Source organism: Lontra canadensis, unplaced genomic scaffold (genome assembly GCF_010015895.1).
Source record: "Lontra canadensis isolate GAN:19392208 unplaced genomic scaffold, GSC_riverotter_1.0 scaffold5, whole genome shotgun sequence".
NCBI lineage: Eukaryota > Metazoa > Chordata > Mammalia > Carnivora > Mustelidae > Lontra > Lontra canadensis.
This window is the reverse complement of record NW_022630999.1, coordinates 32,291,024-32,311,086: the sequence shown is the minus strand read 5'-3', so window position 1 is coordinate 32,311,086 and position 20,063 is coordinate 32,291,024. Positions and strand designations below refer to the sequence as shown.

General features: G+C 37.6%; 1 protein-coding gene across 3 annotated transcripts; it reads left to right on the top strand.

Annotated features, from left to right (window-relative positions):
* Positions 1-808: 808 nt before the first annotated feature.
* PANK3 (pantothenate kinase 3) lies at positions 809-19,803 on the top strand. Of its 3 annotated transcripts, XM_032851767.1 has the most exons (7): positions 809-1,119; positions 9,806-10,158; positions 12,697-12,950; positions 14,874-15,050; positions 15,721-15,844; positions 17,334-17,459; positions 18,398-19,803. In XM_032851767.1, exons 1-7 carry the CDS (start codon positions 1,092-1,094, stop codon positions 18,446-18,448), a joined length of 1,113 nt encoding a protein of 370 aa, XP_032707658.1. In that variant the 5' UTR covers positions 809-1,091; the 3' UTR covers positions 18,449-19,803. The 3 variants fall into 3 exon arrangements, with proteins under 3 accessions (XP_032707658.1, XP_032707659.1, XP_032707660.1); XM_032851768.1 differs by lacking the exons at positions 9,806-10,158; positions 12,697-12,950 and having other exon boundaries at positions 813-1,119; XM_032851769.1 differs by lacking the exons at positions 809-1,119; positions 12,697-12,950 and having other exon boundaries at positions 9,999-10,158.
* Positions 19,804-20,063: the final 260 nt, after the last annotated feature.

Below are 20,063 nucleotides of genomic sequence, written 5' to 3'. Positions count from 1 at the left end.
TTGGAAGGACGGAGCCGGACTGCATGGAACTGTGGCAAAGAGCACGTGTCCCACAAGTTATTATACTTCTCAGATACCACCCCATCCTCAAAATGCGTGGTAATGGTTGTAACGCAGTTTACAAAGTTGCTCAACCGAACTAAATAATTTCACTAAATGGGCTTAGCAGAGTGCCTAGGACATGGCAAGCATTCAATAAATGTGAGTTATTATTTTTGCCATTATTTTTATTATTCCAACCCCAACAACATTCGAGGTGCCTCTATTAAGTCAGGGGGTCGCGTTGTGAATGACTTGAATTTACAAATGCATTCAATGTTCTGCCTAAACAGCGGACCTACAGTCCGGCATTTAGGCTTTCCATGGTACAACGACCACGTTTTCTACCTCCGGGGGACGTCCGCGACTTACAGAACAGCGACACCAATACCAGCACGGAGTACCCTTTCCCTTATCTTTCAAGGGCGGGGTGAGGCCTGAGCCCCCGACTTCCACAACACGCCCATCTCAGGCATCATTGGTCGCCTCGTCGCTGGCGTGATTAAGGCTCTTCCCCCTTCTCTCTGGGACCATGCTGAGGCGATCTCCGGAAGTGGAGGGGCCTCAAAGGAGGGACCGCGACGGATCCTGGGCTTTGTAGTCCAACCCTACAGCTGCAGCCAAAGACCAAGGCGTCAGGACCCGGAGAACTACAATCCCCAGCAGCCCGCGAAGAGCGGAGGGGGGGCGGGGGAGCTTGTGTCACGTGGGCTCTCGGCCTGGGCGGGCTATTTCTTAGTGCGGCGGCGGCGGCGGCGGCTCCGGGGACCCGGGCCTTTTGTTTGGAGCGGCTGCGGGGGGGGCCCCCGGAGCGGCGAGGACGGCGGCCTTCCCCAGCTCGCTCGGTCCCGGCACACCCTCACGGGGGTGGGGAGGCCGCCCCTGGGCCGGGCCTCGCCTCAGGCGCCGCCGCCCCGCCCTAGGCCCGCCCCGCCCGGCCTGAGGGGAGGAACCGGCTGGGCCTTCCCGCGCGGCCCAGGCAGCTCCAGAGTCGCCGCCACTACCTGCGTGCTCCGGACGCTAACCTGCCCCTGGTTCCTTCCGCAGACGCCATGAAGATCAAGGATGCCAAGAAACCCTGTAAGATGAGGGTTTGGGCCCGCCGGGTTGGGAGAGCACTTTGGGCCCCGTGTGGAAGCGCCTTAACGGAGCGGCCTCGTTCCCGGCCTGTCGCTCGTCGCCGGCGCCCTGCACGGGATGGGGGCGCAAGGACCATTTCAGCCTCGGGATGGAGCCGCCTTCTCCATCCTCCTGTGCGCGCGTGACGAACGCCTGCCGCCCCCTGGCCCTTTCCTCCCACTTCCTCCTCGAGATCTGGGACGCGCTTGGGGGAATTTTTGATTCGGTGTTTGCCAGGCAAGGCTAGAGATACCAGTCCACTCCCCACTCCCCCAGCTTCCTCTGAAGTCGGGTTGAAAATGGGGGGCATTTGCATGGGGGCATTTGCCACCTTTTTTTTTTTTTTTAAACTAATTGCTGTGCTTCCCGCTTGTGTCCTTGAAATACCGGTGTGTTCCTGGGAGTTGTCACTGCTGTTAAAATTAGAATCTTTTTAAAACACGCCTGTAACCTACCAGTGGGTAATTGCCTTGGCTTGTTTTTGTTTAGAATAACAACTAGGTCGTGTTTGCTTAAAAGAAGAGACAAACAAAAAAGATAGAAATCACGGGTATTCCCGCCACTCAGAGCTAACCACTATTAATACTTTGTTGAATGCTCTTATTAGAGGTTTTTCTACGACTATTTTTGTACGTGCTTTTTAATAAAACATTCTTCACGTGTTTTAAAAAAGATCAGCTTTCCTTTCCTTTTTATTATTAGCCTTTTAAAAACCTTTTACTCCTGTAAATAGCTTATTTAATCACTCATTGTGATTTTCATACTTTGTAAGTATATTCTCCCAGAGGAACCAGGAATGTGGGGAAGCATGCTTATCTTAGAATTGTATTGGTGTTTAAGTTTTTAGTGTCTCATGTGATCTTAGAGTCCTAAGAAATCTATAAAAGGGAGCATTGACACCTTCCCTTCTGGCCCTTGAGCATTCTTGTAACCTCACCAGAAAGGCAACATACCTAAGCACTTCGAAAACGACTAATTGTTATTTAAATGTGAGATAATTTGGTCTTAATTTTACAGATGGGGGAGTTGAATTTATTTAGCCTCAGAGTAACTTTTCCAAGGCTGTACCAACCAACTCTGTGCTAATGAGGTTCCCTCATAGTCCAGTGTTTTTTCTGCACCCAAAGGGATAGGTTAGTCCAAATACTTAGAGAAGAAAAACTTTCTGGTCTGGGGGGGTTTTATCTGCCTGCTGAAAAAAATTTTTTTTAATGATGATTTCTTGTGATAACTAGAGTTCTTGTTCAAGTACCCTATAAAATAGTGATGTGAAGGCTTAAATAAATGACAGTACTGTAGAACCACTTCTAATTGTTTTATATTTGCTGAATTAAACTAATCTTGAACAGATGCAGTCATGCAAAACACTTGGACATCTTCCCTTAACACATACATTTTCCCTGCTTGTCTTAGAACTTCCATTTAGTAAAATAAGTTTAACTATGACAAGCTCATATGCAGACTCTTAACGGTATTTTCTTTTTTTCCATGATAGTAATATGATTTGTTAGATTTGGTCACACTTGTAATCAGGTATGAATGCTACCTCTGTCAAAGGTGTTTCTGCAAAGATATAAAGGTTTATTAAATAAACTTTAGGTTGAGAAAAGAATGCCTTTTAAAAAAATTTTTTTTTTAAGGATTTATGTATTTGAGACAGTGCACAAATGGGGGAAGAGGGAGAAGTAGATTTCCCTGCTGCAGAGCAGGGATCCTGATGCAGGGCTCCATCCCAGGACCTTGAGATCATGACCTGAGCTGAAGGTAGATGCTTGATCAACTGAGCTGCTTAGGTGCCCCAAGAACACCTTTTTTTTTTTTTTTTTTTTAAGTTACTTGCTATTACATTATGAGGCTATTAATGATGAAAGAGTCATGTTAGTCAGTTAATAGGATTTAGAAGTCTAAAGTAACATTTCCTGTTTCTTTTGTGTAAAAGATGATACTACTGCTTCATTAGTTCTTTATACGAAAAGTAAAGAACATCTTGTTTTTGTGAGGGAAGTATTTCCATTATAAATTATAAACATATGTAACTAGAGAGTGTTATTTTTAATGTTTTTAGGAATATTAACACTCAGATTACCTAAAAATATATTTGTGTTGTTTTTGAGTAGTTGGGTAGGGTTTTTTGTTTTGTTTTGTTTTTCGTGATTATAAATTTAGTGAGCACTTCATATGTACTGTAAGGCTTTATCTTTATATGCATTGCTGTATTAAACAAGTAGCTTTGGCTTCACACTTTCTTAAATTCCCCTGAGTGTTAGAACATTGCTTTTAGATACATCACTAATATATTAGGAGGTTATAAATCAAATGCATCTATTTAACCAGAAAATAAGAAAAGGAAGTAGTTTCATCTCCTGGACTGTATAACATAAGTAAAAGGTTAGCATTGGAAGTATGTGTTAATTCAACTCTAAGGGAAGGATGAAGTCAAACATTAACCTAGTAAAAAATTTTTCCTTGTGAAAATATGGAAACCTGAAAAGTGGCAGTGTTTGTTTGCTTTACCTTTACTTAAATATTTCATACTGCTTAAATATTAGATATTAAAAAGCCAAACAATCATGGGTTCCTTTGTACCTCAGCTGATGGGATGTCTTAAGGTATGTTCAACCTTTGTTTTGCTTACCTTTGTGGCATGGAGCCTAGTTAACACGATGATACTAAAAGACACATTTTTTAATTTGATAAGATGAAGGTTTTTGAGTCTCTGCTTTGCTAACCCAGGCTGTTACCTAAAGCTTTTGTCAAGAGCAGAGAGAATTATATGGCATATGTGCCTTTGCTTCTATATAATTTGATTGGCCTGTTTGTAAATTGAATCATTACTTAAGAATCTTCACTTCCATGCGCACCTAGGTGGCTCATTTGGTTCAACATCTGACTCTTGATCTCCGGGTTGTGAGTTGAAGCCCCATGTTGGGCTCCATGCTGGGTGTGGAGCCTACTTTAAAAAAAAAAAAAAAAAAAAAGAATTATCCCTTCTAGTTGATAATGAAGTACAATTGAATGTGATAGTTTCTAGTATTCCCTTGGATGTACCTAATTTACCAAAGGAAAAAAATATTTACCTAACACTCTTCTAAGGAATTATGATACTGAAGGTGTGAAGATGGTTATTTTCTTAGTCTATTTCAAAACACCAGCATTTTTAGTTGGAATGATTACCGGGAAAAGCAAAATTAATGGCCTTTTTATCTAAGAACTGAAGCATACCTGGAATTTACCTGTGCACATGCTCATTTTAGAATTTTGTTTCTTAAAATAATCTAATGTTTTAAACATTTTCATCATTTGGCCCCTCTTTCTGCTAAAGAATTAAATCTGGCATAGGATCCCTTTGGGCTGAAATCTGCATGGAGCCAGTAGCAATTAAACAGTTCTTTAATGTTTCTCTCCCACCCCTTCACATCTAGCAAGACACCAAACTCTTATAACATATTTTGTTAGAAATCAACAGTTTGCCCCGTGGCAAGGTATCTTCTGCTAGATAATCAAGGGTATTGGACTTGGCAGGTTTCTTCACACACAATCTACCTGGTAAGAAAGATAAAATTCTTGGTAGCACTTTATGCTTATGGTAGTTCTGGATGTTTTGTTACTGATGGGGAATTGACAGCTCTGTTAGGCTCAGCTGAGAAACAGAATAGGAGTTATTTTTTTTGAACGCCAAATAGATTCTAGAAAAGTCTGGAGAAGGCACTGCATATTTCCCATCATCAAAAGTACTCAGTTGTTTTTTTGAAGTGTGTATTTTACTTTTTAAACGTGTGTTTTGGTTCATTATTTTCACCTTGGCAGTAGAAAGTTTTATTATCAAAGAATAAAAAATGTTGACGTTATATGCAGTAAGTAGCCTGCTTATGTGCTGGTGACCGACCTTTAACCTGTCTCAGCTAGAAGCAACAAAACTATTGATATAGATGCTTGCCTGATTTTTTAGGAAACTTGGTATTTTTCTTACCTCATGATCTATTAGTGGACCTGTGGTTGTACTTAATAACCTTACAGTTCCCTCATATTTAGAATTATAAATAAAGTTTGAGCTCCATGTCCCTTTCCCCTTCCTGTTTCGGTGACAAAATATTTTTTTTTAATGTACTAGAAAATGTAAAGATCAGTAATCAGACCACTTACTAAATGATAGAAGTGGATCATAATTAAGAATTTGTGTTTTCTGTGAGACACACCTCACTGGTTCAGTCAGTAGAGCATGGGACTCTTGAACTCAGGTTGTGAGTTCGAGCCCCATGTTGGGTGTAGAGTGTGCCTAAAAATAAAATGAAAAAATTAATTTTTCCTTTTTTTCAAGTTCCAAAGAATCTTAAGTATATACAGAGTGGGGAGGGGGTCCAGTCCTTCTTGGCTGCTTCTTACCCCATGGCTGCCAGGAATTGCTCATTTCCTCTCTTTTCCTCTTGGCACGGATGTATGTTACCACCCTTTTCTTGATGAACTTGGGGGCGCACTTGTCCTTGGAGACCTTGTGCATTCTGCTCATGTGAGGCGACATGGCACACCTGGGATCATCTGGCATCATCTGAGCCCGCACAAATTTGGTGTGCTTGGTGAGGCGCCCATGGCTGTGCCTCAGTTTGCTAGAGCCATGGCTTCTGCTCCTCCATGGCTCCCACAGGAGAGGGTCCCCATACTTTTTTAATGTGATTTTTTTTTTTCTCCCCCTCTGGCTTAAGGAAATGAATTCCAGAACTCTGCCGAGTTAAACGTCTCACTGTGCCAAAGGTGGCTATTAACCAACTTTTTTTCCTTTGGAGTCACTGGCAAGGCTGACTTCTTCCAATCCTTACCTTCCTGATTTTAAGAAGAAAATTGTCATAATTGAAATTTACTAAGAAATAGAAAGCACATGTTATGTTCTAGTTGGCACGTGATTACTGAGAAATTCGACTACAATATAGCATCTCTAGTTACCCTTCCTTTAAGAACAGACGGCACTAAAAGAACAAATGTGTCTCATAGGCTAGATGTGAGATGAGTTTGGGCTTTTTGCATTCTTAATTTTAAAAACTGACCTCTGTAGTCAATAACTGTTAAAGAAATCATACAGTTTTTCCGATTTAATTTGCAGTTTTTTCATAGAACGTTCTGTTCCTGTAGTCCAGTCTACAAAAGTGGGTCACACAAAGATTTAAAATTGAATGGTAATACTGTTTCATGAGTTCGGGGTGGTTGTTGGTGGTTATTCTTTTTTTTTTTTCTTTTTTTTAAGATTTTTTTTTTTTTAAATTTTAGAAAGAGAGAAAGAATCTTCACTCAGACTCCCCACTAAGCGCAGAGCCCAATGCTGGGCTCAGTCACGACCTTGAGATCATGGTCTGAGCTGAAACCAAGAGTCTGTTAACTGACTGAGCCACCCAGGCTGGTGGTTGTTATTCTTTATGTGTTACATGTCATACATATCTTAGAGTATTCTTCAGTAATTAATGTAACTTAAAAGAAATGAGGGATTTGATATACTGTAATAATAAAACATAGCTTTGTTTACAAATTTTTTTACTTTCTGTGTGGAGTTTTCTTTTTCAGATAGGACAAGCTTGGTTGTTTCATGCAAATATATCAACAAAAGGCTTTTTCCTTTTTTTTTTTTTTTTTTTTTTTTTTTTTAAGATATTATGTATTTGTTAGAGAGCATGCGCCCAAGCACAGGGAGTGGCAGGCAAAGCAGGCACAGGAGAAGCAGGCTCCCGGCTGAGCAAGAAGCCTGATGGAGGAGATCCCAGGAGTCTGGCTGGGATCATGACCTGAGAGCCAAAGGCAGATGCTTAACCAACTGAGCCACCCAGGCATCCCTCAACAAAAGCCTTTTAAAAGAAGAAGCAGTGGAAGGTTTTTTTTATTTTTCCTTATCAATTTAACTATAATTATATCTAAGCAGTAGTTTTCTCTGAGAAAGAACTAGTTAATACTTTTGAGCACCCTAGATCTCACAAACAGGATTTCATTCAGTGAGCCTTTCTATTGCCTACTCCACAATTAGGTATTGGAATTGGCTCAAAAACCTTGGTGCTCCTGCATAGCTTTAGAAAAGTAGAAAATATATCACTCTCCGGTATTTCATCTATAAACTTCAGATAATCTTCATAGGCTGTAACATCCTTTCGAAAATTAATTTATGTTTTCATGTAAGAATTAAAAGTTCTTCGGGTGCCTTGGTGGCTCAGTGGGTTAAGCCTCTGCCTTCAGCTCAGGTCATGATCTCACGGTCCTCAGATCAGGCCTCGCATCACTGGACTGTCTGCGCAGCGGGGAGCCTGCTTCCCCATGCCCCTCTGCCTGCCTCTCTGCCTACTTGTGCTCTCTCTCTGTCAAATAAATAAATAAAATCCAAAAAAAAAAAATAAAAAGAATTAAAAGGTCTTCACATAAATGTTAAGTAAGGTCCTTTTGAAACTTAATTTATGTTTTCGTGTAAGAATTAAAAGTTCTTCACATAAATGTTAATTGGGTTTTTTTCTTTGAAGAACAGCAGTTTTCACATATTTATAAACCTGGGAGCAGACAGGGACTTCTGACTGAAAATAAAAATATCATGAACTTTGAACCCGCTAATGTTTGCAGCATTGTAGTTTGCTCTGAAGTAATATTTTTTTAAATTTTGACACCTGACAAAAACATAGAAAGGAAAACTATAAACTTAAAACAGTTTTTAAAGTATTTTTAATTTTGGAAAATAAAGGTTTTTAGCTTAATAAATCTTACCTTGTAGAAATTCTTCTATCCCAAAATGCACTTTATGTGGAACAGTGATTTGCACACCTGTCCCCATGAAATCTAGAATCAAACATCAACAAATAAGAGAAATCGGGCTCCTGGGTGGCTCGGTCAGTTAAGTGTCTGCCTTTGGCTTAGGACATGGTATCAGGGTCCTAGTATGGAGCCCCATGTCAGGATCTGTGCTCAGCAAGGTGTCTGCTTTTTCCTCTCCCTCTACCCTTCCCCACTCTTGCCCCCCCCTTTCTCTTTCAAATAAATAAAATCTTAAAAATAATTACAGTTATACCAGTAGCATTCCTATGTTTTATCTAATGTCCACTGAAAAGTGTCCTAATTATGATTGGGAAAATTCTGAAGATATCTCTGATTTATTGGATCAGTAGGGGTACTCCATATTGTTTTTTCTTCAACGGGTTGTCCAAGCAAACAGTTGCTGTAAATTTCCCCTCTATAACTGTTAGTATTGCTGTTTGCTACTAAGGATTTAAAAATTGAAAAAATTTAGTCTGTTTCTTTAATATTTTAGTTACTTAGAAAAATCTATAGGTGACACAAAAGTGTTATGCCTGTTCGGATCTTATTGCCCCTCAGATTATAGTCTTAAGTCATTTTACCTTTTTTTTTTTTTTTTTTTTTTAAGTTTGTTTTTTAATACTCTTCAGTGTAGATCTGGAAACCCGATCTGGAAATTGGGTTTCAAATACAAATACAAGTGATCTTAAAAAAAAAAGAAAGACAAGTGAACTATTTCTCCAGGAGAAGATAATGAGAACTACTCCTTCCTCATTTAATATTTACTAATTTCAGTAAACATAAATTCTGAAATAGAGAAATATATAGAATCTTTTCTTGTTGAATTATATGAACCTGGTTTCTAATAGTCACATATTTCAAATAAAATATTAGTATTTAAGAAATAGATTTTGGAGGGAACTAGTTTTCCTTAACAACTTAGACATAAACTGTTAAATACATTTTGTTCTGAAGTATTCTGTAATGTGTATATCTTTTTTTTTTTTTAAGATTTTATTTGTTTATTTGAACAGACAGAGATCACAAGTAGGCAGAGAGGCAGGTAGAGAGAGAGAGGAGGAGGAAGCAGGCTGCCCACTGAGCAGAGAGCCTGATAGGGGGCTTGATCCCAGGAGCCCTGGGATCATGACCTGAGCCCAAGGCAGAGGCTTTAACCCACTGAGCCACCCACGCACCTATAATGTGTATATCTTAAGTATTAAATTATTCTTGAGTCTCTATCATTTTGTTTAAGATCCCAGAGAATAGAAACAGACCTTAAAAAAACTAGTTTCAGAAAATTTAATGGCTTTTCCAAAGTTACATAAGTACATTTAGTGAAAAAGCACCAGGTTCCAAACCTAAATGATATAACTGCCTGCCCAAATGTGCCTAAGTAGACTTACCTTCAACATTAACAGCTAATTTTATTAACTAGATATACCAAAGAAATAGAATGTTTAATGAGTAAAGACTAAGATTTCTTTTTAAGGGGGTACTTTTTCCCTTGGGTTGCTTGAAGTAATTATAGGCCAATTTTATTACATTAAAATCTTACTAGAAACATTATCAAGCCGTAGGTGAGGACCTATTTATTAAAACAAAATTGGTCCAAATTTTTCTTGATCCCTTGGGGCATATGGTAAGTATTTAATAAATGAAAAGGAATACCTACCTGACCAGGAATGAAAAGGTCCTGGGCCTTTGTTACAGGTTTTTAGAAAATGTATAAAATAATACTTTGAAGGGGAAAAGTTGAGTTCCATATAGAAGAAGCATCTAACCCCAAAAATATTGACTGCATAATTCAGGATATATGATGTTTGTGGATAATTAACTAGCTCCTAATTTGCATTTCTAGAGTTGATATATATGTATGTTTTTTTATCCACAGCTTTCCCATGGTTTGGCATGGACATTGGGGGGACTCTAGTAAAGCTCTCATATTTTGAACCTATTGATATCACAGCAGAGGAAGAGCAAGAAGAAGTTGAGAGCTTAAAAAGTATCCGGAAATATTTGACTTCTAATGTAGCATATGGATCCACTGGTATTCGGGATGTACATCTTGAACTGAAGGATTTAACACTTTTTGGGCGAAGAGGGAACTTGCACTTTATCAGATTTCCAACCCACGACCTGCCTACTTTTATTCAAATGGGAAGAGATAAAAACTTCTCAACATTACACACGGTGCTATGTGCTACAGGAGGTGGTGCTTACAAGTTTGAAGAAGATTTTCGCACAGTAGGTATCTTACTCAAAACCCAAAATTGATACTCATTCTCTTTCTCTCTCTCTCTCTCTTTTTTTTTTTTTTTTTTTTTTTAAGATTGATTTATTTGAGAGAGTGTGTGTGGCGGGAGGGGTGGGGTTGAGGAGCCAAGGGAGAGGGACTAGCAGACTCTGCACTGAGCATGGAGCCCATCATGGGGCTCAGTCTCACAACCTTGAGATCATGGCCTGAGCCAAAACCAAGAGTTGGACTCTGAACCCACTTAGCCACCCAGGCACCCCCTCTTTAATTTTTAAAATACAAGGCTGTTTATATCTAGCATGCTTCCTAGATTAGTTCCCCGTGCTGGATTTGGAGGAAGTATGTATTCATGACCAGCTTTTCACCTGGGGCCCTTAATTATTACCTTCATGGGCTGAGTAGAAAATTGTCCAGATTTGGGCCTATTGTCCATAATATTTGGTAAAACCTGCTAAGTTTAGGGACTACTATAAAGCTACAGTAAAAGGGTCCATGTCAGTGAATTTGGCAGTATACAAAGCCAAATACAAGTGGTGTTTGAATTATTTTCACTATTATTGCCTTGCCCTGTGTTTGCATTGCTTTTATGTATTAACCATACAGTACTTTGTCCCAGGGCCATCTCTTTCCCTTCCCCCCCCCCCCAAAAAATAAATAAATCTGCTGAAGCCAGTGTCTTTTGATTAAGTAGACATTGATTGAGAGTCCCCATTACCCCTTTTTTCTGGTTTTATCCACGAACCTTACCATGTTCCTATCTCAAAGGGGGTCATTTGGATATGGCAAGAGGACTATGTAAACACTGATTTAAGTGCTATTGGGGGTTTGTCAAGCTTCTAGTCCTTTCCAGTAGAATAAAGATTAGAATGTTGGCATTTGGGGCTTCTAAAATTTATTTTCTTTGAAAATATGCATCTGAACCATTTAATTTCTTAAGTTCTGTTAATAGAACATAAGTGATGATTTATATGGCTCACATAAGTGAGACCCTTAAATTACGGGATAGTTGAAAAGTCTAAATTTATATTCAATTTATTGAGTAATTTTAACATAAGTTTCATAAATTTGAGACTAGTTTGCTTGAACATGTGATATTTAGTGTTTGCCAGAATTCTTACCAGAAGTGGCATCTTTGAAGCTAGCTTTTACCTGGCCATTGAAGTATCAATATTTTTCTTTTTTTTTTCTTTTTAAGGTGTGTGTGTGTGTGTGTGTGTGTGTGTGTGTGTGTGTGTGTGTGTTTTAATGTATTAGAGTATGAACAGGGGAAGGGGCAGAGGGAGAGGCAGATTCCATGCTGAGCAAGAGCCCATACACAGGGCTCAGTCCCAACCTGAGCTGAAGGCCAGCGCTTAACTGACTAAGCCACCCAAGTGCCCCAGAGTATCAATATTTTCTAGTGATGAAGTTCTGTAATAACTGTTTATATTAATAGTCATTTATTAAGCTAATACTTGCACTTAGTATGTGTCTGGTATTATGCTAGACACAGAACTCAGCTGGGAATAAGACAGAGTCTTAGCTTTGAAAGAGTGCAGTATCTAGACCACACAGATCAGTGGGTTACAAGTAAAGGTACAGTGCGTTATAATTAATAGTATTGCTATGAAAAGCAGGGTCATGGGAACACCAGCGTAGTATTACCTAACAAGTTCTGGAGAACGAAAGCTTCCCAGAAGAAGTGATCTCTAAGCTAAGATCTTTTTTACAAATAGTTTATAATAAATTCTTTACTAACCTGAAATGACTTTAATAAATTTCAAACTAGTTACCCAAACTATAATATAGAGACAAGAAATGAAGGTATTTAGAAAATGGGTAGATTCTCTGGTATGATCACATGAGAGGGCATAATGAGATAGTTAGATGCTGGCACTTAAACATAAATTCACCATGAATTCTAAAGCCACAAATGCTGGTAGATTGATACGGTATTTTTAGGAAAATCTGGTACCATAAATGCTGTTGCTGTTTGTGACATAACACTTGGGAAAATTCCAAGCAATAAAAACGTCTGTTATTTCCTCAGTTTAAATGATGGTTGCATTCCTAGCAAATTTAGCATATATATATTAAAGCCAGATGAAGAATACTTTGTGCTTCCATAGGCTCAGATAATTACAAACAAATTTCCTTGCTGCTTCCTTAAAAAATGTCTGTCAGAAGGCTCAAAGATTAGGCAAGAATGGGATAATTTGTTGTTTTTGCACAACTGCCCTACCCATTGCAGGTATCTGGCATCCCAAGTCCTTCCCACTGTATGTTAGTTTGGTCCTGTCCTCCTCTCCATCTTTGTGAAAACTGAAATATCCCTAAAAATTCTCAGAATGTATCCAGAGGTAATACCACCATCACTGAGAACCACTGGACTAAGAGATTCTGACACGAAACAAAACAAGTGAAAATGTATGGGTCGTAGATGATTTTGAAGTTTTATAAAGTACATGAAAATTATACAGTGCATTTGAGTCATATTTTGAATACTGTCCCTTGTTCACTTTATAAAACTTCTATGGTGTTTTTTATAGATTGGAAACCTCCACCTGCACAAACTGGATGAACTTGACTGCCTTGTAAAGGGCTTGCTGTATATAGATTCTGTCAGTTTCAATGGACAAGCAGAGTGCTATTATTTTGCTAATGCCTCAGAACCTGAGCGATGCCAAAAGATGCCTTTTAACCTGGATGATCCCTATCCACTGCTGATAGTGAACATTGGCTCAGGAGTCAGTATTTTAGCAGTCCATTCCAAAGACAACTATAAACGAGTAACCGGGACAAGGTAGTGACCTTTCTGTTCTTATTGCAGCATTCATGTTGTTTTATACCCAGAAGTTGTGAAATCATCTTAATGCTAGCCTCTAAGGGACATTTGTGCAGTAGCAGAAAATGTAGATATGTAAGTAAAAGTTAGAGTGTTACAAATAATATGTTTTATAAGGTATGTATATAAAGACTCAAACTAAAATAATTAAATATTTATATTTGCTTAACATGAGTTGGCATCAAAATTGCCATAATTGTAAGAGGGAATTTTTATCTGGAATGATTTCAATGACTTTTCTGTTTTCCAAAGCATTCATTCCTCTCCTTGTTTTTCACTGTCCTATAGATCTGTTTAAGCCTGAAGTTTGCTACTGGTCAGCTTGCATGCTGGTTGGATTAGATTCACATTTAAGTGGGCAACATTGTAATAATTCTTTTTTTAAGATTTATTTATTTGAGAGAGTGGGGGGTGGGAGGAGAGGGAGAGAGAGAATCTCAAGCTGACTTCCATCTGAGCAGGGAGCCCCATGCAGGGCTCAGTCTCATTACCCTGAGATCATTACCTGAGCTGAAATCAACAATCAGATGCTCAGCCAAGTGAAATAATTCTTAAAAGATGAATTTAACATGAGCTCGTTATGGGATAACATGGATCTTTTAAATATCCCATAAGAGTTTCTATAATGCCTGAAATATTATTGTGAAATGAAGTTTTATAATTGTTTTTATGATTCTGATCAGCTTTTAAGGATAGAAACTGGGGCTCCTGGGTGGCTCAGTCGTTAAGCCTCTGACTTTGGCTCAGGTCATGATCCCAGTGTCCTGGGATTGAGCCCTGCATTGGGCTCCCTGCTCAGTGGGAAGCCTGCTTCTCCATCTCCCACTTGCTGTGTTTCTCTCTGTCAAATAAAATAAAATCTTTTAAAAGGGGGGGGTGGGCGTTGAAACTCCTCTAATTATTTGAGGAAGAAAGATTTGGGGGGTTATGAAAAAAACTCATTTCTGTTTTAAAGTAGTACTCTTATAAAAGTGATACTTAAATTTTTTTGTTTTAAGTAAACTCTAATCCATGTGGGGCTCAAGACTCAAGACCAACTCAGCTGGCCAGGCACCCAAAGTGATACTTAAATTTAATTAGTATTTTATCTCTTTGGTGGCTAAAAATCTACCTCTACTCTAACTCTGAGCCAAAGAATTACAGGGAAGTATTACCTATTTCAATCAATTCTAAAAGAAATTCAGTCCGTTAACTTAATTCCAGCAGTGATCAGGGATAGATGGAGTCTGTTAGAAATTTAGGAGAGACTGGGGAGCAAAGATTTTTATTTTAGGGATTAGAGGGGCATGATTTCATTTTAATCAGCATACCCAAAAGAATAATAGAAGCAAGTAAATTTTTGTCATCAACATATTGACCAGCCTAACATAAATTTTCTCACCATATTCATTTCTGGGTTATTTCAAATGCTAATGTGTCACATTGAATTGATTTCAGCCTTGTCAGACCAAGTAAATAGGCCTTTCACTAACTCCTTTCCTGGAAACCATTTATTCTTTGGAGTTAAAAGTTTTCTCCTTTTAATTTATATGGTACTAATTTTTAACACTTACTGCTTTTTTCCCCCACATGTAAAAGCATTTATTTTTAGCAGTTACAAAGTTTAAGGAATTGGGTAAAGATATTAGAAGTTAAGCTCTTTCTGCCTTTTTGTTGCTATCACCAACTGATCCCCCCCCGCCATGCTTTATTCTTTCATCTGACAAGTTTGGTTTGGCATTTTTCTTACCTTCATTATGTTGCTATTTCAGCACTTGACATTAGTGTGTTTGTTATTTGTGTTTATTAATTACATGGATATTCCACCTTTTTACTCTGGAGGAAGAATACAGCGTGTAAATGTAACTTACTTAGTGTTCTTTTTTTTTTTTTTTTTTAAAGCCTTGGAGGGGGTACCTTTCTGGGTTTATGCTGTTTATTGACTGGCTGTGAAAGTTTTGAAGAAGCTCTTGAAATGGCATCCAAAGGTGACAGCACCCAAGCTGACAAGCTGGTCCGTGACATTTACGGAGGAGATTATGAAAGATTCGGTCTGCCAGGTTGGGCTGTAGCATCTAGGTATGTTTAATATTTATATTATAATTAAAGTTGTTTATTTAGTTTTTAGAAGGCAACATATCAGGAAGTTGTTGGGGGCTTACTCTTACCCACGTTAGGTTTCAAGTTTTGAACGTTCATGTAGATTAAAAATAAGATCCACATTAAGGAGGCACCTGGGTGGCTCAGCTGGTTCAGCTTCTACCTTCAGCTCAGATCATGATCTCAGGGTTTTGGGATTGAGTTCTGCATTGGGCTCTCTGCTCCCCAGCAAGTCTGCTTCTCCCTCTCCCATCTCTCTCAATAAATAAGTAAAATCTTCAAAAAAAAAAAAAAACATGCAATAAGAAGTCAGTAGGCAATATATCCTAGTCTCTCTTCCAGCTTCCCTCTCTCCCTCCCTCCTTTTCTGTCTCTCTCTCTCTCTCCCTCCCTCCCCATTCTCTTCCTTTACCTCTCACCCTCCTACCCTCCCTCCCTTACTAACAGCCTCTTGGTATTTTATTGTGTGAATTTATCCGAGTTTGAGGGTGCTATCCAGTATTCTGCTATGTGTAGTTCAGTGGGTCAGTCAGTAACCTTGTTATATACCTTATTTTGTACTTGTGTAAATTTATCTGTAGGATAAATTCCAGAAATATATGAAATGTTGCTTATAATCAACAGAATTTTGTTTTTCATTTCTCTGCAGTTTTGGGAATATGATTTATAAGGAGAAGCGAGAATCTGTTAGTAAAGAAGATCTAGCAAGAGCTACTTTAGTTACTATCACGAATAACATTGGTTCTGTGGCACGAATGTGTGCTGTTAATGAGGTAAAAAAAATTAACTATTTGAAAAATGTGGATTGGCGCTTCACGTACATGCAGCAGGGCTTCTTTGTGTTCCTTAAGGAGACCTATAGAATTGAGATCTCTGTTAAATCCCAAAGCTCATTAGCTGTATATGCCATGTGCACCTAATTGTTACGTTACTTTTAAAGAAAGTAGCAGATAATTCAAATTGGAAATAGAACAAAGAAATATTTACATTTTCAAATTTATCTAGAAACTTTTTCAGAAATATACAACCTAAGTTTCTTGAAGATAGAAAAGAAAAATCTTTCCAAACAGGATGATTCTGAAGTAACTAATTATCGAAAAGGGTGCTTTTTGCTGTTAATGTTAAATTTGATTAGCGAGGTACTTAGAAGTTTTCTTACTGCCTTTGGCTTCTTTACAGTGCTGCCTTGTTGCATATGGATCAAGCAGCATTGTACAGGGCTATGAAGGCATTGAGACTTGTTCTTCACCTGAACTTTGAATGATGTATACTTAACGAAAAGCATGTACTCCTATATTTACTTTCATTGTTGGATTATTTTTATTTGAAGGAGATTATATATACAATTCTGCCTTCATGTAATAGATGTATTTACCTATTTAATTTTTGTGAATATCAAATACTTAAAATGAATTGGGAATTTTACTTTTTGAGGGAACCCTTCATTTGTTCATTCATTTATTCATGAAGTATTTTAGAGAGTACCATATGCCAGGCATTGTTCTAGGCACTTGGGATACATTGGTGGAAAAAAAAAAAAAACAAAGGTCTGTGACTTTATGCAACTTCATCCATTCTAGTGATACAATAAAATTTTTAGTGTGTATTTGGTGATAAATGCTATTTTTTAAAAAAGAAAATCATTAAATATGATAAAGAGAATTGAGAGTAGACCAGCAGAAAACAAATTGCTGAGTAATTGGATTGTTGAAGGAAGGCTTTATTGAAAATGTAACCCTTGGATAAATATTGAAAGGAGGTGAGATAATCAGCATGCAGATATTTGGGGAAAAAGAAGCTCCAGCAGAGAACATCTGTGAAAAGACCCAAATTAATTCTTTGAATTATTCTCTTTAAATCCAGGATTCTAAGTTTCTCAGTAACAGTGTAGTAAGTTAGCTAAGGGAGCCATTAGCAGATGTTTTAACCCAAGTTTAGGGAATATTTCACTTTGGGGGGCTGACAATAATCTGGAACCTTTTTTCTTTGCCCTATAGATCTAGATTTTCACCAGCCACTTGACAATAATTAAGGGCCATAGTTTACACTAACCAAACTCAGAATGCAAAAATGTACGCTCAGAAGTTCATTATATTATTGTGAATAGAAAGATTGAAACACCAGTTCCTCCATATAAGATTTCCTTCAAGTTATCTATGGAACCATATTAGTGAGTGGAATCTTAAAGTAGAGATTTTCTGTATTATAAATTCTACTTGATAATTTTTATTTCAACTCATTTTCTTTGTTCTTTTCTTTTAGAAAATAAACCGAGTTGTCTTTGTTGGGAACTTTTTACGTGTCAATACTCTCTCAATGAAACTTTTGGCATATGCACTGGATTATTGGTCAAAAGGTCAACTGAAAGCATTGTTTCTAGAGCATGAGGTATGATAGGAAAATAATGCTTTGTGAATTTTAACAGCATGCTTTTATATACAGGTTTCATATGTTGCTTCTTACTGTGTACTCATAAGTATAAAACTATGATTTACCTAAATAGTATATTGAGTCTCTCAGTTTGAGTTGGGGGGATAGGGTTTACTGTAACCTGGTAGGCATCCCATTAACAGGGAGTTTCCCACTTCCTCTGACCAAAAGAGAGTGATATTAGATCTTGTGAGCTCCTTAGATATTGGGGCTGTTAGTGTACTTAGTTAAATTGTATTCTTTTCTCTTTCTCTCCCCTGAGATAACAAATGTGAACGCCACAAAAATAAATAGTTTAGCAAGGAAAATTCTCCTTAATCCCCCCACTACAACCTCACCCCCTACCTCCAGAGGGACCACTGTTAAAATTTTAGAGATCATTCTTTAGGACTTTTTTCCTGTTCATTCACTGCATCCAGTTATTCTGGTCTGAAATTGTCAGTTCATATAATGGTTTGGATTAAGTCAATTTACCTTGAATTGTTTTGTTTCTGGTCAGATGGACATATTAATAATTCTGATAACACAGAATCAGAGTACTCTCTTTGGTTTATGTTTCATTGTCACTGCTCTCTTTACGGTGTACTGTGCAGGTCAGATGCCGTGCTGGATGCCAGGAGAGTGGCAGGTGGAACAAAAAGAATTGTACTGAAGAAAGAGGAGAGGGGCTTAGAATTGTAGTAATGGCTCTCTGTAGAAGCTTTTCAGTGTCTGTAAGCCACACTTTAAAATTATGTATTTCATGTTTTTCAAATACTAGCTTACAACACAGAAATAGGTTTCTGAGTAAGAGTTCTTAAATAGATCATATATAAATATCTGTTCCTAATAGTTGTTAATATCATATGCTAATTTAAAAGCTGAACTGCTTTAATAATTGTTTTAAAATTATGCAGGGATACTTTGGAGCAGTTGGTGCACTTCTTGGACTGCCAAATTTCAGCTAAAAGGCATCAGGTTATTCTCTACTAAAAAATGTCATCCATGAGGAACTGAAAACCAGAGGCATTATTACTTCATTATTTGTCACTGGGAACCAAAGGATAACAGAGTAGCACTATTCCTGTTAATTTTAAATGTCAAGATGGTAAGCTGCCCCGAGTTGCCATATTAAAAGAAGGAGCGCGGTAACACATGAAGTGTTTCTCATTGAAAGCTTTCCCTTCTGTATATATCCAGTGTTAAATCCTTAAAATGCAATACCGCCTCTAATTATTGAGCTTTCTCTCAGAAGATTTTCTATTTATTTTATGTAGCCAACTATTTCAGTACTGTATGCTCAAACACAAATCTTAAAGTCTCTGAAATGTTTAGCTCCTAAATATAATTGGATCTGAGTATTTGTTACAAGTGTGTTCTTACGTGTCTTGGTTACTAGTAAATGGGCAGTAACATACCCTGTATCAAACTTACTGAAATGGCTATCAAAGATGATCGTTTTGATGTGATTTTAGAAATGGTAAGGCAGTATGAATTACTCATTATTGCAGTTTTCTCAACATTTCTCCCACCAAAAAAGCATGTTTATGTGATCTTTTCCCAAAGTATAAGCTCTTTCAAATGCCATAATTTAATTGAAATACTATTGTTAAATATTAGCCTGAATTTTAAGATGAGTCCTAGAAAATCACATAATTGGTGAAAATTGCACTTTCTGTATTTTATGTTAATCATATTTTTTAAATGTTTTGTAATTTTTAATTAGAGACTTAATTACCTATTTGAAAATCCATTTAATGAGGTCCCAGGACTATACTAATAGAATATGGTTTGTGTGCATTGATAGAGACCTGTGCTCTTTCCGTACCACATTATCTTGGGCCTGAACTTAGTCATTTCTGTTTAATTAGGTCTGAAACTTCAAAGTTAGAGACTTTATTATGAACAGCAACAAAAATCACATTTATTCTAAAGAGAGCTTATGGAAATCTAATTGATGAGTTGTTCGAAACTGTAGGGGTCTGAGGGCAGTATTGCAGAATTAGGAAAGGATCAGTGTTTTATACATTCTGGTAATAAAGGCATTAGAGTTCCAGAATTTGTAAATCCTTTTGCCTTGGAATTTGTGCTCTATTTTGAAGTCATTTTTTATAATGTTACTAATTTTTATTCAGATACTTACTTTGGCAGTAACATTTTTGGAGGTCTAGTTCAGCAAAGTTGTTCAAACCTGTTACTTAATTGGTTTAAGAAGTAGACTTGGGAAAAATATTCACCTCCTTAAATTACTAGTAAGTGTGGATATGCCTTGAAGAGCTTAAAAGTTGGTTACAGGAAGAAAGAAGTATTAATATGTTTTTATGGAACATAATTTTGCTCCATAAAGAACAGTTTGCAGTAGAGGTGCTTGATAAAGACATTTCTCCTTATAGTTTTAAAGTTTCATGCTCAGATGTTTAAAATTCTGTTTTATTTATCTAAAAGCATGAAAGTATGAATAATAGGAGTGAATATTCAGAGGGAAAAGCATGTAAGGTAATTTTAGAATTTAGAATATTTGGAACTTGGAATTCATGTCAGGTCAGTAAGTCACTTTGAAAACCTACAATGACTAAATGTTTC

What these genes read in the sequence shown, in the direction of transcription:
- PANK3 (XM_032851767.1), top strand. Translation starts at nt 1,092, where the DNA reads ATGAAGATCAAGGATGCCAAGAAACCCT. An exon ending in GGTTGGGCTGTAGCATCTAG is followed by an intron (nt 15,051 to 15,720) that starts GTATGTTTAATA and finishes ATTTCTCTGCAG; the next exon opens with TTTTGGGAATATGATTTATA. An exon ending in GAATGTGTGCTGTTAATGAG is followed by an intron (nt 15,845 to 17,333) that starts GTAAAAAAAATT and finishes CTTTTCTTTTAG; the next exon opens with AAAATAAACCGAGTTGTCTT.